The 26,847-nt window shown below is 38.2% G+C and overlaps 1 protein-coding gene across 1 annotated transcript; it reads left to right on the top strand.

Annotated features, from left to right (window-relative positions):
* Window positions 1–2,033: 2,033 nt before the first annotated feature.
* LOC146570951 (sucrase-isomaltase, intestinal-like) lies at window positions 2,034–26,847 on the top strand. Its single transcript, XM_085279788.1, has 48 exons — window positions 2,034–2,138; window positions 2,501–2,621; window positions 3,077–3,162; window positions 3,415–3,535; window positions 4,282–4,391; window positions 4,552–4,703; window positions 5,603–5,774; window positions 5,952–6,051; window positions 6,301–6,413; window positions 6,515–6,640; window positions 6,757–6,888; window positions 7,134–7,253; window positions 8,921–9,034; window positions 9,195–9,279; window positions 9,662–9,779; window positions 10,524–10,695; window positions 11,513–11,629; window positions 12,321–12,475; window positions 12,897–12,981; window positions 13,119–13,175; window positions 14,652–14,776; window positions 14,953–15,041; window positions 15,281–15,330; window positions 15,574–15,756; window positions 16,237–16,371; window positions 17,027–17,233; window positions 17,330–17,484; window positions 17,758–17,926; window positions 18,463–18,559; window positions 18,882–18,994; window positions 19,488–19,613; window positions 20,099–20,227; window positions 20,374–20,490; window positions 20,602–20,664; window positions 20,741–20,857; window positions 20,950–21,040; window positions 21,146–21,284; window positions 21,962–22,095; window positions 22,274–22,308; window positions 22,483–22,599; window positions 22,958–23,106; window positions 23,565–23,649; window positions 23,798–23,854; window positions 23,998–24,122; window positions 24,401–24,489; window positions 25,177–25,226; window positions 26,029–26,196; window positions 26,391–26,847. Exons 2-48 carry the CDS (start codon window positions 2,501–2,503, stop codon window positions 26,466–26,468), a joined length of 5,448 nt encoding a protein of 1,815 aa, XP_085135914.1. The 5' UTR covers window positions 2,034–2,138; the 3' UTR covers window positions 26,469–26,847.

Genomic DNA, 26,847 nt, shown 5'->3' with positions numbered 1-26,847 from the left:
GGCACAATGTTGATTCATCAATTGAGTTAGGGGACTTTTTTTTATACACAAGTAATTCATAGAAAATGGTAAGCTATAATGGACAGGACTAAAATGAAAAAGCAACCAATTTCCAAAGAAAAAAAATTCAAAAGCCCTCCAGAAAGCCTGACGAACTTCTGCTCAGGACCACAGAGCTAGCTCAGGAATTTTGCCCAATGCTTTATGCTTTATTTACGAATTCCTGAGTTGTAGTGCAGGATCCTATTTTTTTCTTTTCTTTTTCATTAGTGTTGAAACTGAGGTGTAACACTGGATCTAGTGGATTTTTGCCACATATTAACAAGCCAACAGAGGTTGCATTAAAACCCATTATTACTTCCATAGTTGACTTCAAACCCTTGGAGACATTCTAGTTATGCAGCTATGGAATTACTTAACAACTGATAAAGACAACATCTAATATTATCAGTCAAATACACTTAATTCACTGTGCCGGTGAACATTTTTGATTTCTTTCATATGCTGGCTAACACTGTAATACTTGAGTGTGTAAGGTTGTAACCTAAAATGACAATTACCACTGTGGTAATTTCTTTGTGAGTTCTTTGTGCTTCCTTCCACGTTGACGAGATTCCCATTTCCAGATGCATGGATGCTGATAATATTCCCACCCCTGTGTTTCGCTGTGGGGATGGTGCTCTTTGGGTCTCTCCCTTCTTTTTCCAAATATAGACAGCATCTGTTTGAGCTTCCAGTATATATATTCAGAGTTATTATAGTTTTGTATTTTCTAAGTAGTTTTATTTTTATTTAATTTTGACTTTTTTGTTTTTAATTCGGTTTAGTTTCAGTTAGTTTCCAGAGCAGATTTTCTTATTCCAGTTTGCATGTTTGCATTACAAAGTTAAAGCACATCATTGCAAAGCAGTGTTTTGTGCTAAGCCTCAATAAAAAGGTCAGTTTTTCTGGGATCTAAGAATAATGACCAGGACATTTCTGAAATAATTCTGTTATTGTGTGCAAATCAAAATAATTTATGCTTTTTCAAAGAAAACTAGTAAATTTAGAAATGTAATGTTGAAAATCTCTTGCTTTGCTAAAAAAGTGTTTGGAAGAGGCCTAATAAATGTTTCCTTATCTGTACCTTTTGTGTGTGTGTGTGTGTGTCTGTTGTAGCTGATATTTAGTAACTATTCTGTTGTGTTGGGACACAATGCAATGCTGTTAGGGTGTTTTATTGTTATTGTTGATTTTAATCAAGAATCAGTCCTTTGATTATGTGTTTATTGCAGCATGTGATTATCAACAAATGCCAAGCCCATAAATAATTGACCAAATGAACGTGCCTTAGAGGCTAAAGTGCTTCACTTTCTAGAGACTGGATTTTTCTATCGTACAATATTCGCCATTTGAAACTAGTTCTCAACCCTTCAACATATCATGTAACAGAATGAGTGCCATATTGCTGTTGCTGAAATGTAAATGTGCTACTGCAACTATGTTACACATATTTTTTTATGAGTGTAATTGGTTTTTTTTTTAAATTATTTGTGTTTTTTTGTCAGTTGTCTATTTTTCTCGTATTTTTAAGGAGATATTTTTAAAAAATAATCCAAACCAAGCCAACTTTATTTATGAAGTGCTTTAAAACAGCAAGTGCTGACTAAATGCAAACATAACATATTAATAGTAATATATTAAAAAATATATATTGCAGGGGATGCTGCACAGTGATAAACTGATAAAATAACATCCCAACATCTCAAAAGTTGGGATGGGAGAGAGGCTATGTTCATTTGCTAATTATAGACTACTAACTATGGGTTTTGCTAAGTCATGGCTAAGTATGCACAATAATCTTTAGTTAAATTCTAACCACACAACCATGTCCATGCACAGTGTGCATGATAATGGGGTGATTTCTAACAGCCCGCTAAGCAGATTGTAGGCTACACTACTTCTATCGAATGATAGATGGTTTATGGCTTTGGGACCTGCATGAAACACACGTACACACACACGCATACACACACACACAAAGTAAAGGGGGTTGAGTCTCTGTGACAATGCACAACACTCCCTCATCCTCTGGTTTATAAGGGTGCTACTGCTGTCAAACTTTGAGCACTTGGCCCCAACCTGTGGAGGGAACCAAGGTAAGACCACAGAGGCAGGCTGTTTAGCTGCTCAGCTCAAAAATATTACTACTTATACCTTACAGTATGGAGGAGAGTACACTCGCGTGAAACCTAATTGCTTGATGGGTGCATCTGCAAAGATTAGGCTAAGACTGTTGAACACTGTCTTCAATGTCCAACTTTAGGTTTATTGTAGTCTCACATTCTCGTTCTTTACTGTAGGTAATTACATTTTCTGTCTCAGTTTTGCAAAGCCTTTGCAGAAACTTCAAGGTTGATGCAATGAAAATGTGAAATGTTAAACTTCTTATCCATTCCCGGGTTTTAATGATTATTGGCCTTTATAGTGTTTTGCTCATGTTCATTTTTGTGTGTGCTAGATGGGGAGGAGACGCTTCTCTGGCTTGGGGGTGACCCTAATGGATCTGTTCATGCCGATGACCGCGACTGCAATCACCTTTTTAGTTCTGTCTGCCACCACAGTATCTGCTGTCAAAAAGGGTAGGTGGACCACCGAGGCATGTCACATACCTTTAAATGATACCTCCTTTGAATCGAGTCCTTCATCCTGACTGCAGGCAGACAATATGCCCACTGGATAAATATCTATATACCACAAGTGCATATTTTTTTTAAAATCCCTGTGATGTGTCTTTTAGTGTAGGTAGTTCTGTTTGCACATATACAAATTACTCTTACTCTGATTTCAGTGTTTTTAGCATTTTTCTTTTATTATTGTTTTCTTATATATCTCTAGTTTGCTTTTTGTTTCTTCTTTACCCTTAAAATATTACATTACTTCCTTCTTTGCGTGTTTGATCATGATTATATTTCCCAATGCAGAGAATAATCTCCATATCAATTTACACTAGCAAGATTGCAGCATTTACATTTTATAATATTGATTTGATTGCTTGGCTTCAAGGAGATATTTAAATTTTTTTTGTTGTTGCCAGGAACAACTAAAGCATTTGTCCCTACCTGTCCCAACATTCCTCTTGGCGAGAGAGTAGACTGCTTCCCTGATCCTGGAGCTTCCCAGGTATAAGTCACCATAGTTTCCTAGAGTCCAAAGTAATGTGTGAACAGAATATGTTTTTTTTCCCCCTCAAAGAGCCTACACAGAAAAAAAGTTATAATCAGTGGGTAACTACTAACGTAATTTTTTTCTTGCACTGCTTATAATGTCTATTTAAACATTTGCAGTGGTGACAAAAAGCAGTAGTAATACTAATCACAGCATTAGTGACATTAATGCGGATAATAATTAAGACAACAACAATGCACTGAACAGGCAAATTGTGAGGTGCGTGGATGCTGTTGGAGCCCACGGGATGAGAGTAACGTTCCCTGGTGTTTCTTCCCAACCAACCATGGATACACCGTGGAATCGCAGGATTCATCAAGCCCTTACGGTAAAACACATTCCCCTCTTATTCTGTCCTGTTTTGGGACTCATGTACTCACTAACAGAGGAAAATTAAGTGGCCTTCTAGTTAACCGCCTCTTGTTCCTTCCACTTATCTTTTTCACATAATTTTTCTTTTCCTTTTTCACTTTTTTAACTTTGCCTATGGCAAAGTTTTTGGTATAAATGTGGCACTATTAACAGGTTTTTCTTTTTTCTACCCTCATGTGAAGTGCTGGGTATTTCATGCATTTTCCATCCATGAGCATAGTCAGATATGCATTATGACGTGAGTTTAACTGTCACATAAAAATGAACTAATTTCTTTTTTACTACATGTAAGTTAAAATGTCATCAAACACGTTGACATATTAGCGCTGACAACGTACTCGATAAGCTCTGCACCCTTTTATCACTGAATGACTAAAGTATATTGTTTAAACAGATTCCCATTTTAATTCACCCGACAATTTTAATGTGATGCTACAGCTGTGGAATGAGACAGGAATGCTTGCTTATAGTGAATCATTAGATCGTTAGGTTTATGTCTCTAATGTTACAATTTAAGTGCGCTGGGACACTGAGACGACTGTTAAATGGAAGTATGTGAATGTAACTGAATCAAATTGAACTGCTGCTGGTTGTCTGATACCGATGTATCCAATTGATTTCTATAGTATGTGGATATGATGTATTATGTGGATGATATATTAACCTTCTTACCATCTTATTGTCTTCTGTTTAATTTTGCAGTTCTTAAAGCAAACCTGATAAGAATGGATTCTCCGTCTTTATTCGGTGGGGAGATAAAACAACTGTCGCTTGAGGCAGAAATGCAGACAAACAATCGTCTCCGATTTAAGGTGAACACTTACACCGTATGCAAATCTGCAGCTTACAGATATATTTAATGGTCAAAGGATTTGGATTAATGAAAGGATGCTTAATACAAAAATAGCAATATACATGAGAAATTGTTACTGTGACTGTGAGATGAGGCCTGACTCCTTTCCTCTCCCTCAGATCTACGATCCCAACAGTAACAGATTCGAGGTCCCCCATGAACACATCAGCAGTCTTCCCAGTAACCCATCCATTCCCATCAGCAGCACACTGCAGGTCACACAGAAACCCTTTGGCCTTACTGTGCGCAGGAAGGAGAACCAGAAAGTTGTGTAAGCAATCACTCTGCGTAGGTGCCGTGAGTATTTGTTGTGATGGATGGAAAATAGGGTTGTGTATGCACATATGCCTGCACAAATAAAGACGGACGAGGATATATTTGTTAAAAAATTTATTGCAGTAGAGGCTTGTTGAAATGATAACTTATCAGAATTCTGTCGCTTTAGACAACAGAGGATAGATACTAATAGATTATCAATGATTCTGTGCATCATTTGAAATCATTGTGTAAGAACTTCTGTAAGATAATGCCCATGCAACACGTGATTACTTTGATGGTGATACAAGTCATGCTTGGCTGGCCCTAGCTGACACCACATTGATCAAGTACTCCTCAGATAAGATAAATACAGATAACAGAAGAATGGAACTGGAAACGTCAGCAGTGTATGGCTTCTTTTGAAGACTAGACAAATGCTACCCAGAGGCCTTATTAGAGATTAATGGGCTGGCCTGTCTCTGTGTGTTTTTCCTCCTTGTTGTTTAATTTGCTCTAAAAACTCATCTCCCAGAGTAATTATGTTTACTTCTAGTTCCATTTCACTCTAATTCCTTTACTTACTTCACTCAAACATGAAGTCATAATTCTGAGTAATCATTAATCCTTAAGTTAATCATTAAGGAAAATATCTTTGGTATCAAGTGAAAGCATACCAACCAAGAACATTGCTTTTGAGAGATCCCATTAAATTTAACGTTTTACATTGCACTTATTTAACAGAATTACATGTAATCGGATTACTTAAAAGTCAGCATTTGGGCAAAAATAGATTTTTTTCAGGGTTCTTTGTTTCCCTCTTACCTGCTCTCCCTTTCCCCACATCCCAATGTATCAGTCTGTCTTTACACTTCCCAGTGATCATTTAGTCCTTTGTTTCCTCATAACGTTCAGGTTCGACACCACAATCGCACCACTGGTGTTTGAAGATCAGTACATACAGCTGTCTGCCAGACTTCCATCACATAATATTTACGGCCTCGGGGAGCACGTCCACAGGCAGTATCGCCATGACACCAACTGGAAAACCTGGCCAATTTTCACCAGAGACGCTTTCCCTAATGGGGTGAGGACAGCATGCACATGTTGCATGTGCTTCTTACAAGTCTGTTTGCCTTCTCATAGGGCCTATAATTGAATGCCTTGTAAGCTGATTATTCTGTGTAGTCACCCCCTCAGTTTCAGTAAGTGTCCCACATGCCTCTATTGTATACTCATTTGTCCCACTGTGGCTTCTCTGCAGGGAACACACAACCTCTACGGACACTATCCCTTCTTCCTCTGTCTGGAAGATGAGAGTGGAAAGTCATTCGGGGTCTTTCTCTTGAACAGCAATGCTATGGGTAAAGACATATTCACACAAATGCAAGAACACACACTAGCAGTTGATTAAAAACCAACAGAAAGTGTAAAAAAAACCCCCACCCCACACATATATATTCTGAAAAGGTGACGCATTTGCAAAAAAAAAGGAAATAAGATAAAATAACCTTTAATAATCAGACACGTGGGAAATTTGTGTGACTTATTTTAAAATCACAACATAAACTTATATTGCTATGATTAAGCTACTTTTTTCTGTTTGTTTCCAGATGTGACACTGCAGCCTGCCCCAGCTGTGACCTACAGGACTATTGGAGGGCTTCTTGACTTCTACATTGTCTTTGGTGACACACCGGAACAAGTGGTGCAGGAGTTCCTCGAGGTGATTTTACTAAATGCAAAACATGTGGCGCGAGGTTTCTTGTTAATATTGTTGTGTGGCTCACTAATTACATTAAAAACACTTCCAATTATGCCGTTCAGCTCACTGGCAGGCCCGTCATGCCTCCCTACTGGTCACTGGGATTCCAGCTTTCTCGGTGGAACTACACCAACCTCGACATAGTCAAGGAAACAGTGGAGAGAAACCGTGCTGTGGGCCTCCCATATGTAAGATTCAGTCTGTTTGAGTTTTAAAATTCCTTTTATACATCAGACTCTCATTTGAGAATTGAAAATTGCATGGACATAGCATATCAATGCAGTGTTTTTTCCATCCCATGCAGGATGTCCAATACACCGACATAGACTATATGGAGAATAAAAAAGATTTCACCTATGACAAGCTTAACTACACTGAACTTCCTCGGTTTGCTGACTATCTCCATGAGAGGGGGCAGAAATACATCCTTATCCTGGTAAGAAGTACTTTGTGGCCATATTGGGTGTATTTATGTAACCTAGAAAAATAAGAAGAAATCATAAAAACTTCAAATCAAAAACAGACATCAAAGTGTTTAAATCATTACTTCTAGCGCACAGTAACATTTGCTACATCAGCAACACCAAAGAAGAAATGAAAATGACGGCAGTCGTGTAATTTTTATGAATTTATTGATTTGATTTGAGCATATATTCTTATGACTGTATCATTTGTCCCCAGGATCCCGCAATAGCCACCAGCAAGAGGGTTGGAGATGCTCCATATGAGTCTTATGACCGTGGCACTGCGAAGAATGCTTGGGTCACTGAATCAGATGGGAAGACTCCTCTGATAGGAGAGGTGAGCTACATTGTACAAGCCTGATATTCTGATGCATCAAGCGTATTTGCTTAGCAGCACCTGTCTGCTACTTACTCTGTTAATGATATCAAATACCAAAGGTACCACTCCTTTTATGTACTTAATCTTTTTTTTTTTTTTTACTGTATATTTACTATATGTTACTATATATTTTTACTATATACTATTATGTCTTTTTTGTTTTCTTTTTTTTTTTTTTTTTTACCTGGAAGACCAGTAAAACTAGACTATTACAGTACCATCATATGATATTGTTGTTGTTGTGACACAAAGTCACAAATTTAGTAGAAAAATACATGCTGTATACACCCTGTGTTCATCCACCTGCATCCGCTTGTCTGGATCAAATGTATTTGTGTTACTTTGTGGTTTATGAGTGCACACATATGTGTGGTTTGTGCTTTATTTACATATGTTGTTGTCTTTCGGCTATAAAAACAAAGGTGTCTGCCGCGGGACCTCTGCTGTTGCTGCATTTGTAATGAGGGAGATACATAAACAGACCTGGTATTTATTCTGCTTTTACAACCAAGCAAAAATTGCTTGGAAAGAACAAGATAAAAGCCTTTCCTGGTGGCACAACAATGTTGGCGTGCGTTAGAACATCATAGCAGGACCTCACTCAAACATTTCTGAACATTTCTGCTTAGTTAAAAAAGATGAGCGTAAACAGAGCAGCGGGGAGAGTGGAGGATTTAAGGAAAAGGTTATAAATGTAGACAAAGACATGTGCAGAGAAAGGGTAGGTGCAGATAGATGGACATAAATAACAGATTAGAAGAAAATCTACAGGGAAACAGATCGACGATCGCACTGAGTGTATGGTGACATACACAGGAAGCAAGACATAATGAGGGAGAGGAGACAAAGTAGATAGATGAATAAAGGATAGATAAGATGGAAGGTAGAAAGAGACTTTAGAAAGGCAGTACGCACAGGGTCTGATAGAGACATGTACACAAAAGACCATAAAAAGGCAATAATAAAGTGACGTATGGAGTTACAGCTGCTGACATTTTATTTACACTCCTGTCATTATAAGTACGCAGCTGGAGATGATAAAATCTAGTCTTGAAGGAAAAAAGATGGCATCTGCAAGGAACTACTTTGACCTTGAATTTCTGACCATCTGCTAAAAACATCTTCCTGTCATCCTAACACGCACACACCAAACCTCCACTCTTCTCAGTGGATGAATCATTTTTCTCAATGTGCATCACTAACGTTGACTTCAAACAGACATGTCTACAGATTCTTATTGCATTATTGATTCTCTCCTGTTGCTCGGCTCATTTGTCTCTTTAGCCCCTTTATCCTTTACCTTCTCTCCTTTTTCTGTATCGCATCATCATCTCTGTTCTCTGTTATTCCCACGCCCCTAAACTGTTCCTCCAGCATCTTCATAGGAACACTGATTTCTCACTCAGAGCTCATAATTTTGGCTGTTCATGCCATCTCATGTTGTCTGCATATATGTTATTGTGTAAACTAACCTCTTGCTTTATTAAACGCATGTTAAAAAAGCTGTTAAAGCTTTCTCCCAAACCTGGAAGGTCAGGTGTATAAACAAAACACTGGAATATGAGTTATGCCTCAAAGTTTTAGGGTTTTTTGGTAAACATCATGTCACATTCTCTCCCTCCAAGGTGTGGCCAGGGGAGACCGTGTTTCCAGACTACACCAACCCCAACTGCATCGATTGGTGGGTGGATGAGTACGAGCGGTTCTCCAAGGAGGTCAAACACGACGCACTTTGGATTGTAAGTCAGTTGTAAATACATAAAATGAAGGTATTATGCATACAGGGGCTGCTAGTCAAATTGTGGGCTGGACATCGGCACCAATAAAGAAGCACCGAATAAATTTTACTCTCTAATTTCTTGTATATTTACAAGAAAATATTCTCATATGCATTTGCAGGACATGAATGAGATTGCTAATTTCAAGCAAGGATCATCGAAGGGCTGTGCTGTTAACAAACTCAACTACCCTCCCTACATTCCAAGTAAGAGACATTGTTTTCTATGTTCTGGTAAGCCATGATAATGCTACATATTTCATGAAATAGGATATATCATAGAAGTGCAGCTGAACGTCCAACAATAGCAAACATAGTGAGTTCATCAGGCATAGTGGATCCCCTGTGAAGAATTCTGAAAATGAATCTTCTGCCATGTCTTTTGTTCTGACCGTTTCCCAGACAGGAAGATCATAACTATGAAAAGCAGCTTCCCCTGATGCCACCCTTTTTATTGCTCTCGTTCCATTTCCTATTAAAGTATACAGTACATCAATGCCTATCTCATCCTTTCACTCTCTTCCTTTTCTGCATCCTGTATTCTCTCTGTGCTGCTTCTAACTTTCCCCTTATCTGTTCTCTCCCCCAGAAATTTTGGATGACCTCATGTACAGTAAGACTCTGTGTATGGATGCCAAGCAAACCTGGGGCAACCACTATGATGTCCACAGTCTGTATGGCTACTCTATGGTCCTGGCTACTAAGAAGTGAGTACACAAGCAGTGTGACATACATAATCTTCAAAATCAAGTGATGTAGAAGCAGAAGTTACTGACCCATGGCCCTCAACATGAGTTTAATGATAATTTATGTACACAAACCTAGAAAGGCGCGCTGATATGAGAATCTGGTAGGGGCTGGCAAACAGTTAAAGAGTGATTTGTACAGACTGCCTGAAATTCATGAAAACAGCTAGTTGACTGCACAGATACTTAAAATAAACACCTGACTTGTAAACACATCTGTTTAGTTTATTCCTAATGCCAGACACATTGCATTAGCAGGCTTCATGCTAGCTTTTTTTAGCGCTAACCTTAGCATAACATTAGCATAACTAATGGAACCTTAGCATAAATCCTGCTAATGCAAATGCCCATTTATGATAGATTAAATATCTTACATACTGTGCAATTTGCCTTATCTCTAAGATTGAAAGGTGCTAAACTGGCTAAATTTCAGAGTAACTAAACCAAAGAAAACCAAGAAAGAGTGTTTTTAGATTAGGGGAGACTCATGAGTAAGTTATAGCAACACACAAATGAATTTTGTTTACTTTACATCTCCTAATTCTCATTTCTCTAAAAGTACAGTATTACCCCTCATATCCACTTTTGATACCTGTTTCTCTGTTACTTGTGCATTTTTGCTTTTTTTTGTCCCCCTGTCCTTTTGTAACTTAGTGATCCGGTATCATCTGGTTGTCTCCTTTCTTTCTTCTCTCCATCCCACAGAGCTATGGACCGTGTGTTTGGAGAAAACCGCTCCATGATGCTGACTCGCTCTTCCTTTCCAGGTGTGGGAAAATATTCAGGTCACTGGCTAGGCGACAATGCTGCCACCTGGAATGACATGAAATGGGCTATCCCTGGCATGCTGGAGTTTGGGCTCTTTGGAATACCCTATGTGAGTAGCAAACCTTCAGAAAAAATGTTAAATGCTAGCTGACCAAAAAGCTTTGAATATAAACAAAAGAAAGATGTTTTTTTCCACTTTAGCAACATATAAAAGTATGATAATAACATTAACCATTATCACACACATATGACATGTGCAGATGCATAGAATAGGTAAAGAAAAAAATAAAACAGAGGGTTTCACAAACTATTTCACGGACACATATATGCCTAGTTCACAGATTTCAAACAACAGTAGAAAAACAGTGAGTCAGATGTACACACACACACTTCCCCAGCTGTGCACATCAGGCATTTGTATATACATGCCAGGGACTCCTATTGGAACTGTATCACTGCAGCCTGCCTTTTAGGTTTCTCAGAAGACACATATAGAACACAGGGCAAAAAGGATTTGGATCATTTCCCTCCCATTGAGCCTGCTGTAAAATGTGACCAATAAGTAAATAATAGAAAGCAAACAGTCTCTGCAGAGTGGCCTTTGAATGCAGTCTATTTTTTGGACTCAATTGTGCAATTAATGTAAATAAAGATTACAACCAACAGCTACTGCCAGTAAATCTCAAGTGGACTGAGCCAAGATCAAGAGAGACATTTCAAAAGACAAATAAGGGGCTAAGTTATCACATTGGTGCCATTTTGGCTACTATAATCTAGAAATATTTCATTATCAAATCTGTCTAAAATCCTTGACATTCCCTGTTCTCGGAGTTTGTCAAATATTATTCAACTTTCATTTTTCCAATACAACAAGATACACTTAAATTAGCTGGTTTTGGCTAAACGTCGATGGAAATGTGTTTCAGATCGGAGCCGACATCTGTGGTTTCTTTGACGACTCCCCTGAAGAGTTGTGCCGTCGCTGGATGCAGGTCGGCGCTTTCTATCCCTTCAGTCGGAACCACAACGCTGAGGGCTACAAGGTACTCTAAAGGCAGCTTTTTCTGTCACAAGTCTAATATCAGATGTCACTTTTTGCCTGTTTGGTCTAAAGTGCTGCAGGGTATACACTTCATTTCATTTCATAACACTTTATAGGTGCTGTAGAGCCCGAGCAGTTAAAAGCTTTGCATAGCTGGGGAGAGACAGCTGAAGTGTGACCTTTGCTTTGCCCTACTCATGGCACTCATCACATCCCATACAGCTAGTTCCAACACATACACAGACGCACAAACGAGTTATGGGATTAAAAGATCACCCAGATCAGATTAAGGACCACAGCCTGCCCTCACCACTGTCACTGAACTAGCATCACGCATAATTTGTTTTCATTTACTAGCTGTCTTTACGAACTTTACCTCTGGATCGCTCAAATGTAAAAAGTAATTAAAAAGCGTAATGTAAAAGTAATTTTGTGATTATTCATTATGAACAGGCCTAATGTGTATTTGTTTGCACTACCTCACCCATCCTTTTGACAGCTTTATTGCCACTCGATTCTTCTAATTCTCTAGTCCTTCTAAAATCCTCTAGTTTTTTACTTCCCTCGCCCCTTTGCTGTTTGATCACTTTTCCATTAGTTTATCAGTAAACCCCCCCACAAATCTTTATTTTCTTTTCCCATTACCTGTTCCTTATTAGCCTCATCCCTTTAATCCGTCTTTCTGTCTCCAGCCTCAGGATCCAGCTTCATATGGCGCTGACTCAGTACTGGTGGCGAGTTCTAAACATTACCTGACGATACGTTACACACTTCTGCCTTACCTCTACACAATGTTCTACAAAGCCCACACCACGGGGGAGACTGTTGTACGTCCCGTCATGCATGAGTAAGTCACTCAGCATATTGTCTTAAATCAATTTAGTACCAAATAACAAAAGGAAAAATAACGATAATAATGAGATAAAAGTGATTGTGACATAGAAGTGAAAAAATGATTGGAGATTACTCCAATGATTCAATCATTGTAAAGCATGATGGAAAACTGGCATGATTAGCCGATGTAAGGACAGCTAAGCTATGAGGCCTAAACTGAAAAACACAGACAAATTAAAAAGAAGGTATAATCAGCAAATAAAGACACAGAAACAGTAACAATATATAAACAATATGAAGCTTTTTTTTTTTTTTAAAAAGTTGGCATTAAACAGTGGAACATTAAACATATAGACCTTAATCTAAAATATATTTTAGTCAGTCACGACATGATGACAGATATCTAATTTCACTTGTATTCCTCCTCGTCGTAGATTCTACTCTGATAGTGAAACCTGGACAGTGGATCGCCAGTTCCTTTGGGGAAAACACCTGCTCATCACACCTGTACTGGATCCTGTAAGTGAACACACACAAACACACTCCCCTACTCATCTGTTTTCTTCTTTTCCTTCTTGCTCTTTCTGTATTTAGATATATAAAATTATGAAAATGTGAAAATGGCTAAAGACGCCTTTTGCTCTTGTGTTGTTCAGGGCGTAGACATGGTGTGGGGATATGTACCAGATGCTCTGTGGTATGACTATGAGTCGGTAAGAACATGTTCTGGTTGATTAAAATGTTTTCCATAAAGCACGACTATTTCCTTTAGTGTGATTGTCTTGATAGATCTATAGAAAAAAAAAGCAGTTGTATAATTAATTCAATTTGGACACTGCACTACTTTCAGGTCAAATTCTTGCTGTTTTCAGGAAGTTGTCCAAGCTAAGTGCACTTCCAAAAGTAACTGTTTTTAGGTACAATTGCCATAAATCAGACAGTAAAGTATGAGCAGCTGTTAAAATGTAGCAAACCCAGTTATCGAGTTAAAATAATATCTTCAATATAATCTGAACAAAAAACAACTGCCTTAAAAATCCCATTGAGCTGAATTAGCACAATAAGTATATAAGAAAATAGATTAAAAAATAAAGAGATCAGATAGATGGAGCATCATGTTACACTGTGACAAAAACATGTTTCACATGAAAGTTCTTTGTTTGAGATCGTGAGACTAAGGCGATAAGACAGAGTGGGAGTGAGAACAAAGAGCAAGAAAGAGGACAAGGAGAAGAGAAGAAAGAGACAGAAAGATAAAAGAGGTGTTAAGTTCCTTTGGGACCTTATTTAGGCGCCATGGCGGTGATGGAAAGCATCCACCGATCAGATGAATGATTACGCTGGCTGTCATGCTGCTGGACCCTTGTCCTGGTTAGTCCCCCGTTATTATCTGGGTAGGAGTATAGAAGAGTGGAGGAGTAATGATGCAGTGAAAGTGACCATGAAAAACAAGCTACAGAGCAAAGAAATACTGCAAAAACAAATCGATAAGCAGTGGAATGAAAAGAAAGGGCAAACGTTGGACAGCACAACACAAAGACAGCAAAAACCAGAAACAAGAGAGAAAAACAGGACAAGTAGAAAGGAAGATGAAGATTAGGCTGCTGTGAGCATGTTGTCTTCAAGTGATTAGATATCAACTGTGGTTGATTGTGGGCCAATAAAGAAATGAATGGAGGATAGAAAGACAAAACAAAACAAAGAGAGCAATGTGAAGTTTATCTTTATAATATTTTGAAAACCATTTTAACACCCAAATGTCATGAAGCCTGTCGTCTAAGGTAAGACACAGGTTTAAAAGTTGACTGATATATAATGAGGTCCAGTGTTATTCAACATAATGTAAGGAAGTCATATATTAGTGCTTAGTCCACTTGTACAAAATGGAACAGCTACTCTACAAATCATAAGTCTTTTACTAATTATAGTGTGCTATAAAGGACATATTTAATTATTATGTCCTTTTTTTAGTTGATACGCCCCTTCTAGTTTTAAACTGGAGTTTAAATAACAATTACTAATGATGACTAACAGATTTGAGGGATCAGGGCACCCTGATTAAATTGAAACTGAACTAAAACACAATTAAAAATCCATATCTAAAAATGAAAAGTTAATTGCATGGATTATTTAGCACACAAGAGGAAAGTTAGGGATATAATATTTTATTCTTCTGTCCTTCTGATCAGATGCAAAAGCTAACAGTCCGAAAAACACACATGGAAATGTATCTACCAGCTGACAAGCTCGGATTACACATCAGAGGTGGAGCTATCCTCCCCACACAGGAACCTGATGTCACTACCACATACAGGTATACACACACACACACACACACACACACACACACACACACACACACACACACAAATGTGCGCATAATTTTATACTGCACAATTCTTTCATTTTATTGGACTATATTCATTGGATGGATTTGTTCATTTATTCATATGTTTGTAATTTTACATTTGTTTCTGTATATTTAACTAGTCGGCGTAACCCAATGGGTTTGCTCATTGCTCCTGATGACAACGGCAATGCAGATGGGGAACTATTTTGGGATGATGGAGATTCCAGAGGTATTATCTCTTTTCTCATCTTTTGCCTTTTTGTTTGCAAATGTGTTGTATCTGGGGCACTACAAGTTTGGTTGTTTGTTTGTTTTTAGCAAAAAAGTTAATTAATTGATGTGACTCTGAAATCACTTTCAGTTGGCTCACTTACATTAACAAGTAGAAGTGAGCCACTTTGCTATGTACCTGTGAATCACTCGTGTTCATCTACTCAGACAAAGATCTGCACATCCTTCTCTTTACAGATACAATTGAGAATGGCAACTACATCCACTACAAGTTCTCTCTTAAGCAGGTGAGTTCACCTCACAAAACCATGCAGCACTTTTTCAAATCCAGCCGACATGTTCCTTTCAATCTGCGCTAAAGTTCAAAGTTCCAAACCACATGAGAATTTTAGCTTTTCCTGTCCATAATGTGCATTTCTCATATGTTAACATTACTCGAGGGCAACAGTGAAAATAAATGCTGTATCTCTTAAATCTGGGATAATGTGTAGAAAGTCAGATCGTGTGATTATGTATCTGCTGCCTTGCAGGGAGTTCTGACTATGCAGGTGACCCATGCTGGTTACAATGATCCGAACAACCTGAAGTTTGACAACATCACTATCCTTGGGATACCCGTTCCTCCCGTGTCCATCTCTGTGACTCATGTTGGCACCACAAACTCTACTACCACATTAGAACCCAGCAACATCCACCACGATGGAGACAAGAAGGTAAACACATGAATGTGCATCGACATGATTACGTACAAAATAAATGTAAAATAAAAACAACATTACTGTTTTTTTCATATCGAAGGAAATTATGTTCGCAAAAAAAGTTAATGTACAAAACACATGGTGTAATAGTGCTAGCAATGCTAACACCATGTTACTGTTACTCACGTGTCAGCAGAATGTATATTTTAAAACGCCACACATTTATTTTTATCTCCAGTTGAGCATCAGATGATCAATGCAGAGGCAAAAGTAAAAAAAGATTTACAATATTATTGTAAGAATAATTATTAATTGCTGTAGGAACAACTAATTTAGAAACATTACAAATAATTCTGAAATGAGAGGACATCCATCATCAAGCCCACATTCTATCTTGAGGAAGCAGGTTTTGAGCTCACTAGCATGGGGAAATTTGAATTCAGAGACAGCTCAGAAAGGATCACCGCAAAAACATTTTCCTCCCTTAAACTTCAGGTGCTGTTCCTGCGTGACCTCAGACTGACCCTCGGGGAGACCTACGTGTTGGAGTGGGAAGTGATACGCATCGACTGCCATCCAGAGGAACATGCGGATCAGGCTAACTGCGAGGCCAGAGGCTGCATCTGGGATGTAAGTAAAAAATGGTCATATGCTCACATACACATGTGTTTTTCTAAAACACAAGATAGGTGCATATGACAACGAAGTATAAACTTTTTCTAAATAATTTATTAAGCAAGTAATCCTTTTTGAATCCTGTTATTAATTCAAAATAAAAAAAATTCTAAGCTTTGATCTGAACTGTTTATGGTGCATGACACCTGTTCTTACTGCCATAGTGTCAGAATCAGGTATCAGGTATGAACAGGTAGAAGCACCAATCATGACTGGAGTGAGATGGGTGCATATTCAATTCAATTCAATTCAGTTTTATTTAAACAGCGCCAAATCACAACAACAGTCGCCTCAAGGCACTTTATATTGTAAGATAGACCCTACAATATTACAAACCAAGACAAACCCCAAAGTCATATGACCCCCTATGAACAAGCTATTTGGCGAGAGTGGGAAGGAAAAACTCCCTTTTAACAGGAAGAAACCTCCAGCAGAACCAGAACCGGTTGGGGTTATTAAAAATAAGATAACGTTTCTATTTAAGCCTTTGATGTGTTGCTTTTGTGACTATTGCTTTAAATTTGTTAATTTTGTAGAGTCTCCCAGCGATTTTAGAAACAAAGTTGCACATATTTAAAATCTCTATGCTTTCTTTTATTTCCCTACGTAGCCAATTACCAGTGGACAAGGCCCATGGTGCATCTATCCTCAAGACTATGGTTACACTGTCACGTCAGTACGGGAAAGAAGCTCGGGCATGACACTTGACATCACTAGGAACAGGAAGTACAGGAGCAGCGGTCGTCCACAGTCACGGGATATTGACACACTCCGTGTTGAGATTAATTATCACACCGGTGAAATGCTGCAGTTCAAGGTCTGATTTTGCTCATTTATTTTTTTGTTCAGCCAATGGTGCATCTGTATTGATTCTACCTATATGCTAATGCAATAACAATTCCTCCGCATTCAGATCTTTGACCCAAACACAAAGCGCTATGAGGTACCAGTGGGATTGTCACTTCCTGCCACTCCTGAGACTGATGAGAACAAGAGACTTTACAAGGTGGTCATTGTGAACGAACCATTCGGCATCCAGGTCATTAGGAAAAGCACAGGAACCGTAATGTGAGTATCTTGGCTTGCATTTCCAAAAAAGTTGGAAGTTGGCATGCTGTGAATTAATTGTTGATTTTATTGATTTTTTGACCTTTCACACAGTGATTTCAAAATATTCTTCCTACTGCTTATTTTTAGTACTCACTTACAGAGAATTTAAACTTCTCTAGTTAAATAAAGCAAAGATAGGGAGAAAGGATGAAATTATTTTGTAGATATGTCAAACATATCGCAATTAACTCCCTCCCTCTCTCTCCCTCACTCCTCTGTTGCATTTCTTAGCTGGGATTCATCTGTGCCAGGCTTTACCTTCTCAGACATGTTCATCCAAGTGTCAACTAAGCTGCCATCTCAGTATGTTTATGGTTTTGGGGAAACAGAGCATCTCACCTACAAGCACGATCTCAACTATCACACCTGGGGCATGTTTGCCAAGGACCAGCCTCCTGGTGTAAGTATCACACTAACACGCATACTGTAACATCGCACATGTGTATATGTATCTGCAAACAATGTAAAAAAACGAGTGCTACTCTCTATTTGACAATATTTAGTTGTTATTTCTACTCTTGATGCAGAGATTAGAGCATAACTTCCCTGAAGGAATGGTTGAAAGGTATAGATTATTTAGGCATTAGTGTGTTTCATCAAAACTGGTTTCATGCTTGCTGTATACAAGAGCACCCTGCACTAAATATCTTTAGCAGCACGAGCTGTAGAGGCTATAGAGATGACTTGTAAAGAACCTGCCAGAGAATTTAAAGCCCATTCATGATACTTTGATGAGATTCTATTGACATGAGCGTTCACCATGACACCATCACTTTATGTCCTTGACATTATCATGGGTAGTTGCTAAGCTTAAAAAAATAGCTCCACAGGGTTCAGACAACTGTTAAGGGAAATAAAATAGGGGAGGGGCGTGCTATAGTACATGTTAAACATGGTCCACACTTGATGCTCACCTTTTGTGTGTCTCTGCTGCAGTACAAGATGAATTGCTATGGAGTCCATCCTTTCTACATGGGCCTTGAGAACACAGCTGATGCTCACGGTGTGCTGCTGCTAAACAGCAATGCAATGGGTAAGCGAAATACACACACATCACGTTGGAACTGATGAATAAACACTATTGCTGGTCCACTTTTGCATCTACACATAATCACACATGCGCACATGTTCCTCTGATGGGGAGATATTTGCATGACCAGCATCACAAAATAAGCACACCCCTGCTTTTGTGTCCTTTGTTTTCATACCCTGAAACATAAACAGATGAACGTGCATTACACATACTGTTATATCCATACATTTCTTGCGAGGATAGTAATTCCTACTGTAAATTTAATGTACATTTGAAAGTAATAAAAATGTCACGTAAATGTCTTTTTTGCTTTGTTTTGTAGATGTGACCTTCCTACCTGATCCAGCTTTAACCTACCGAACTCTGGGTGGCATCCTGGATTTCTACATGGTCCTGGGACCTACGCCCGAGATGGTGGTGCAGGAGTACACTGAGGTACGTCTTCTGGACTTCTGGTTTGTTTGCGTCTATGTAGTTTGTGGGGTATATCGTCATGGTAACTTGTGTCGTAGAACTAAGCAGAGCAGGGTATGCTTCAAATAAAAAGTTCCCGTTGGTTGCAAACAATTTTATATTGTTCTGCAATTACTAATATATGAAACTGGATACCTATTTGTATTTGCTCACCTTAAATCAAATTCACACGTAGTCTAAGCTTACATTTTTATATGTTTTATTAATTTGCTCTCAGATGCTAATCGTGTCTTTTGAGAACCGTTCACAGTCAGCATTTTTGCCAGCTTTCCTTTTTGTGCTCCAAATAGGCTAGATGTAATTTACAGGGCCCTGACTCTGGGCAGCTGTTGATAAAATACAGCACCTTACTTTTTTGCTTCATTGTGCACTCTTATTTAGCCAATCCCGCATAACACCTTTTTCCCTGTGCTTAACACTTTTTGACATCCTTGTTTGTTTTTCTTCTTAACAGTTGATTGGACGACCTGTTCTACCTGCCTATTGGTCTCTTGGGTTCCAACTCTGTCGCTATGGTTACGCCAATGACAAGGAAATAGCAGACTTATACAAAGACATGAGGGCAGCTGCTATACCCTATGTAAGTTCATGGAGACAGGATGTTTGTACTTTCTGCAGTTCTGTGGCAGAATATATTATTCAGCGATGGAGCAAGTGTGCACACCTATGATATTTGTTTATTTAAATAAAAGACATTTAATTTATGAATGCTTGTGAAAAAGAGAGAAAGTCTGCACAAAGTTTAATAATTCAATTCTTTAAACATTCGTCTAAAGGAACCATTATTTGTTATGACATATTTATTAATTAAAACCCAGCTAATGATGCCTTGTTAGCAAATGATTTATAATTTAAATACTATTCCTGTTTTCATTTTAAAACGTGATTTAGCTGTTTAGTGCTTTAGTAATGGGTTTATTTAAAAAACAAACAAACAAAACAACTTTAAATAAAAGTTAACTGTATCCACTCACTATATAAAGTGCATTCAGGTGAACATGTGGCAGGCTGTTCAAAGTTACTTAAACATCTGTTCATTTGAGCTTGAATTGCTGTCTGTTCCAGGATGTGCAGTATGCAGACATTGACTACATGGAGCGTCAGCTGGACTTTGTCCTGGACTCAGAGTTTAAAGGACTGCCTGCACTCGTTGACAGCATGAGAAAAGAGGGCATGAGATTCATCTTCATCCTGGTAATGACATATTAGTAACCACAGGGAAGAAAAAAAGATGTTTGAATGTGATGGTAGTCATTTATATCTGCAAAGGATAAATGTTATTGAAAAAGTAGCCACTGTCTACCACTGGACACACAAGACTTGTGCATATTTATTTCCAGGATCCCGCTATCTCAGGCAATGAGACCCAGCCCTACCCAGCCTTTGCGAGAGGCAAAGCAGCAGATGTTTTCATCAAGTGGCCCAAACACATCAGTGATGGAATTGTGTGGGGCAAGGTAAGAAGGAATGAAAGGTTACATGAGGTTGGACAACATGTGTGTAGCTCAGTATGTACTGTAAAATAAAGCATTTAAACTCTGTGGCTTTTTTGTGGCTTTCTTCTACAGGTCTGGCCTGATTATCCCAACGTTATAGTAGATGAGAATCTGGACTGGGATACCCAAGTACAGGTACAATAATATCCATTCACCTCACCACCTCAGATATATTTAATATGTGCCTAAACTTAAGACTTCTCACCTCCAGCTCTACAGGTCATACACCGCATTCCCAGACTTCTTCCGGCCAGAAACAGCACAGTGGTGGCACCAAGAAATCAAAGAATTCTACGAGAAAACGATGAAGTTTGATGGCCTTTGGATCGTGAGTGTCCAGAAGTAGAAAATGTAACAAAGGCACCTTTATACCAGATGTCCTTTTCACTCTCATCATCTGGACTTTACCTTTCCATGCAGGACATGAATGAACCTGCCAGTTTTGTCCACGGCACAGTTGATGGGAAATGTCTTGGTGATCCAAAACTAGAGAACCCACCATATATGCCACGTAAGGCTGAATGTTGTCTTTGTTCATCCTAATTAGATTACAATAATAAGAATAATTAGGTTATTAAACTCATTATGTTTATCTACATGTGCCTGCATTTTGCAGCCTTGGAGTCCAAACATCTTGGCTTAAACCACAAGACTCTGTGCATGAACAGTGAACAGATACTCAGTGATGGAACGAGAGTCAGACACTATGATGTCCATAACCTGTACGGATGGTCGCACACCAAGCCAACCTATGAGTAAGTGAATATGTGTTTATATATGTGCCGGTTCATGTGTGTGTGTCGTTGCAAGTCTGTATGCGTGTTTTTGTGCGTTATTGTTTTCTTTCCTGCTGACATCAGTATCTGTGCAGGTGCTGTTATTGTTTTGTATTTAAGAAAAGCAATTAACCATAAAAGGTCAAGCGCTCTTTTTTATTTATTTATTTTTTTACATATTAAGCATCCAGGATATTTCATCTGAGTAATGCAAATCATGCCAGAGATCTGTTTTAATATGTTGAAGCAGACAAAATTGTCATCATAATCTAAATCCATAATTGGAATAAAGTCCAATTGCATATAGGTGAATAAAAATAATGTAAATGTAAGACTGAAAATTCATATCTTTCAGCATGTTTATTTAACTTAACAATGTGAAAATACATTTGTCCATGAAGTGAAACACTTTTCTCACCGCAGAGAAGAATTAGCTGCAGAAAAGGATACGCGGACGCTCAGGCTGTTAGCTCAATTGCTTTAGCTTAATTTAATTTAAAAAATAGCACCTTGGATAATTCATTTCTATAATAAATGAATAACTGCTTTAAAAGAAAGACGACACTTTTATGTTATTCTAATTGCTCGGCTATGTATGCGCACGTGTGTTATTTGCATGTGTAAGGCAAATATGCTTGTCCTTCTCCTTTGCACAGTGCCCTTCTGGACGTGACTGGTAAAAGAGGCATAGTGGTCACCAGGTCCACCTACCCCTCTAGTGGAAAATGGGCTGGACATTGGCTCGGAGACAACAATGCCAGCTGGGACCAGCTTTACAAATCCATTATTGGTACACATACACATTTATTTTTAATTTTACTCTTCTGCATAAAACGTGCTGTTCGTAATTGTGTTTTGAAAATATATATTTTGTCTTTAACACATAGGTTAACATGATCCCAAACCCCTAAAACGAAGCAAAAACTCTAATCAGTTTACATAATTTCCAATGTTTCTTTGCTCTACAGGTATGATGGAGTTCAGTCTCTTTGGGATCCCTTACGTAAGTATCATCATCTCTCCTGGCTTTGACCCTCTGAGTGATCTTGTACTTACTAAATAACATACAGTAGCTTAAATTGAGTTTCATTATTTACATCTTGAAATGCAATGTGTGATTTGATTCAACATGATGCTTAAAAATACAAAAGACTTTGGGTTTGACTCTCTCTTTCAGACCGGGGCAGACATTTGCGGGTTGTTTAATAAACCTGACTATGAGATGTGTCTCCGTTGGATGCAGCTGGGTGCTTTCTATCCATACTCACGCAACCACAATGGCAAGGGCAACCCGGTGAGTGGGTTAAATATGCATCCATAGAGATGGATTGGATTGTGAATTTTAAAATCAGCTTATTTGACTTTTTCAGGTTTATATTTGTGCAGTCTGACTTAAATTACTAAACCATCATTGGATCTTAAAATCTAAAGGTTTTAAAATGTATTTTTGCTCTTGGATTCAGTGCCAACAATTGAATTATTTCATTATCTATAGAATTAATTTATTTTTACACCAATCTGGGAATTAGGAGTTTGTCTAGTGTCATGAACAGTGCCATGAAAATGGTGCTTTTACTCATGAACTTTGCTTTTTTTGAAGCTGAAATTTTGAAACTTTTAAATAATAATGTGTTTACATTTTTTTCTTTTAGAGACAAGATCCTGTTGCTTGGGATAAACCATTCGCCGAAGCAAGCCGGGATGTCCTGAACATCCGTTACACCCTCCTGCCCTATTTGTACACGCTGATGTATGAGGCACATACAAAAGGAAACACAGTGATCAGACCACTTTTGCACGAGTAAGCTTAGATCACAACACACACAAATACACAAACACTACTAACAAAACATCTCTGACTGGCTGCAGATGTTCAGTTAAAGTGGTAGATAAAACTCACTTTGGTTACCCATGACTTTTGTATGGAGTTTAAGTAATTTGCTCATGAGAATAACTAGAACTGGTAAGAAAGTTAGAATAGTTTTTCTTGACAATTGCACTTCTTTCATATCGGCATTTCAAAAGCTCTCTGAGCAAGGCACTGCATGTGAGATGATTAGCTACACTTGGCAACTTCCAAACATGAACACGTGAAACTCTTTGAAAAACAAGATCAATTTAAGTGACTCTTAAAAAGTTGCAGCTGGTATTTAAGGAGCTGGCTGGCTGAGTTTAATTGGCTTTCATCTGGAAGCCACTGAATCCTGAATGAGTGCTTGAATACTGAGGTTTAATGGCGTCTGTGCTGCTGTATCGCAGGTTTGTGGACGACAAATCTACATGGGAAATCTACAAACAGTTCCTTTGGGGACCTGCCCTACTTATCAGCCCCGCACTTGACCCGGTATGCTGTAACACACACACACATGCACACACACACACACACGCACATACACGCACACACACACACACACATTTTTTTCCCCTTTTTCTTTTAAATGTCTACACCATTAGTGTTGGGATTGATTGTTTTTATTTGCGACTGATTTCAGGGAGTCACAAATGTGAATGGCTATCTTCCCAACGCACGCTGGTATGACTACCACACAGTAAGTATTTGTCTATAGCAATAACATTTAAAAGCAAATATTTGTTATCAATGCATTTGCGTAATTCTGTTAATTAAAAGATGCCTTCACACTCTACCTGTGCCTCTAGTACTTTAATAGCATTCAATCATTTCTTTCATCAGGCCGGAGATGTTGGAGTGCGTGGCCAAATGATTAACATGCCGACACCCTTGGACCATATTAACCTGCACATCAGAGGAGGATACATCTTACCCTGGCAGAAGCCCGAGAACACTACATACTACAGGTGAGCACACATTATGCCCCATACAGTTAGCTACAGGTCTGCATCCTGTGTGTAGCGTGACCTGTGTGCTTGTTTGTCGGTTAGTGAGAGAGAAACACATATTGCTTGTGTGTTTGAATGTTTTTAAGTGTGAGTGGGAATGAGAGGTGGGACACTCAGGTGATGATCATTTTCAACAGTAAGGAGATCAGGCCCCTGTTTGTTCTCAGCATCAGGTTTAAACAGACGGTGTCCTTTAGATATCTGCTACAAACATTTCCACTGCTTTTTTTTTTTAGCCGGAAGAATCCTCTAGGACTGATCGTCCCTCTGAGTGACAGCGGCACCGCTGAAGGATCTTTATTCTGGGATGATGGCGAGGGAATTGGTAAGTGAAAGGTCCCTCTTAAACACCTACACCTATCAACACACCGAATAGCATGGGGTTTGACATTTAATGTATGTGTTTATAGAGTGATTATTCACACATGCATATACACACAAACACACAGAACACAGTGCTATTTTATTTTAACATTTTAGTAATCCTGTTAGTCAGTAGATAAACATCTTGCCAGCTCTTTGTTGTGTTTTTCTTTTAATGAAAGGCAATGCTGCTTTGTCAGTCCGTCTGCTTAAATTGAAATACTTCAACAAACATTCCTTTGGACTGCTATTAAAATTTAGAGCTACTTTTTTAATCCCCAGTCCTGATAACGAATGGTGATTTTCTAGCTGTCTTATTTTCTTTTCTCAATGCATTACTTGCTTACCTGGTCATGGTGTCATTCATCCAACCAGTTCCATGTTCACTTATTCACGCCACCAATTAATTATTCACCCATGTGTATATTTACTCTGCATACGTTAAGCCAATTATCTACTTATTTTACTTAATTGTTATTGTTATGGCTCGTCTGCTTGCGAGTCATTACTATGTTACATCATTTTTATATTTTCTCCATTTAGTCAAATGAATATCAACTCAAGTCTTCATCGGCACAAATTCTCACGTATCCGTAAGTTGTCTCTGTGTCAGTTATTTTGTTTTCATGTTCGTATTTTCTCTCCTCAGACACGGTGGAGACCAACAAATATCTTCTGATCTCATTTTCAGCACAGTCGGTGAGTTCAAGAGCCAACTACGTATCGTGTTTTTTTTTTCATTGTCATTATTACTGTAAATGCATGCTTTAGCATTCAAAATGGCCAAATTAAGTGGATGTCAAAGGCTAACTGTTAGCAGTTGGTGGTTTGAAATATGTTTTTCTTCAGATAAATTTCTAACTTTAGAAAATATTTTGACACCGGTATTAAAAAATAGAAAAGAAAAGGGAAAAGAAAAATGTTTTAGTGCTTTAATGATATAATATTAACACATAATTTTAATTATGTCAAAGCAGATAAGTGACCATTATAGTAAAAAAATGATAACTCAGTAGATGCTTTCAAATTACTCAAGAGCAAAGGTATTTTGTGCTTACATTTTTGTGGCTTAAAATGTACATGCTTAGTCAGAAGAGAATGAAATGTTGTGTTTCTTCTTCCTCGACACCATTTAGTTAAATAAAACAATAAAAGCCACAATGTAGTCACCACCAGTTTTGTTGGAAGGTTTCTGCAAAAGTTCATGTTTAGCAGTCAGACAAGCTCAAAGCATTTCTTTCACAAACCTGAAAAACTTGGACATGATCTCAGAGTAGATTTAGTATCTGTAGATACACCAAAGGGCTTAAAGTGTCTTCCAGTGCCGATTGTTGTCCAACATGTCATACAATTACCGCAATCCTGTAAAACTGATAGCTGGTGGAATTTATTATTATTATTATTTTGTTTATCAGTGATACAGATCAAATATGTAATCATTTGCACTGGATGTATTTGGTTTTCATTAACCCTCCTCCTTGTCTCCAACCCTCTCATTTAGAACACCTTGTCCAGTCAGGTGACCCACAATGGTCTTACTGCTGGTGATCGGCTGAAGCTGGGCGTCGTGAAGGTTTGGGGTGCAGGCAGTACTAAGATCACAAAGGTTACCCTGACTGTAGCTGGAGTGGCACATAATCTCACCCCAGAGCACAACGTTGACTCCCAGGTCAGTGCATTTGTGGGATGCTCATTTTTGTTATACACATCTAAACACTGTAGGTTTCTCTATTTAAATGTAAATAATTAAAGAGCGTTATTATTATCATTAATATTATACAGCTCACAAATAACGAAGAACAGGCCACGTTAAATGAACGAAAGGATTAAGTCGCCCTCTGTTTTCTCTGCCTCTTCTTATAGGAGCTGATTATTGATGCGACTTCAAAGGATGTTTATGTGGATCAGCCTTTCATCATAACATGGCAAACCAGTGTCTGAGTGCGCTATTTGTGTTGACCTGTAAAAAATTAAGATATCTATGACTAATGATGGAGTAATTTAAATTAAGAAGTGAATATAGTGCATTTTCTCTGAACATGAAATCTGAAACCTCAGTTTGTACCAAGTACAAGAGTGAAACTGTCCTGTTTACTACTGTTCTGCACTTCTACGTAAACGTCAAGCTATATTTCAGAACATTATCCCATCCACCAACTGCTGTTGTTAAAATGTGCGATACTGTAGAATCAGTGATAAGAATAATGGTTTAGCTGCTTGTGTTAAATGAATCCAAGTGCATTAACTGTATGTATTTACCATCATTTGCATTTCCGTTCTGATCTGATAAACAAGCCACAAATAAATCAAACAACTAAAA

This window comes from Mchenga conophoros, linkage group LG7, assembly GCF_057382185.1.
Source record: "Mchenga conophoros isolate Kocher_MC1m ecotype Shallow Benthic linkage group LG7, M_conophoros_male_GT1.1, whole genome shotgun sequence".
Lineage (NCBI taxonomy): Eukaryota > Metazoa > Chordata > Actinopteri > Cichliformes > Cichlidae > Mchenga > Mchenga conophoros.
The sequence above is the reverse complement of the archived record's forward strand: the minus strand, read 5'-3'. Positions and strand labels throughout refer to the sequence as shown.

What these genes read in the sequence shown, in the direction of transcription:
- LOC146570951 (XM_085279788.1), top strand. Translation starts at nt 2,501, where the DNA reads ATGGGGAGGAGACGCTTCTCTGGCTTGGGGGTGACCCTAATGGATCTG. An exon ending in GCTTTACAAATCCATTATTG is followed by an intron (nt 22,096 to 22,273) that starts GTACACATACAC and finishes TTTGCTCTACAG; the next exon opens with GTATGATGGAGTTCAGTCTC. An exon ending in GCTGGTATGACTACCACACA is followed by an intron (nt 23,855 to 23,997) that starts GTAAGTATTTGT and finishes TTCTTTCATCAG; the next exon opens with GCCGGAGATGTTGGAGTGCG.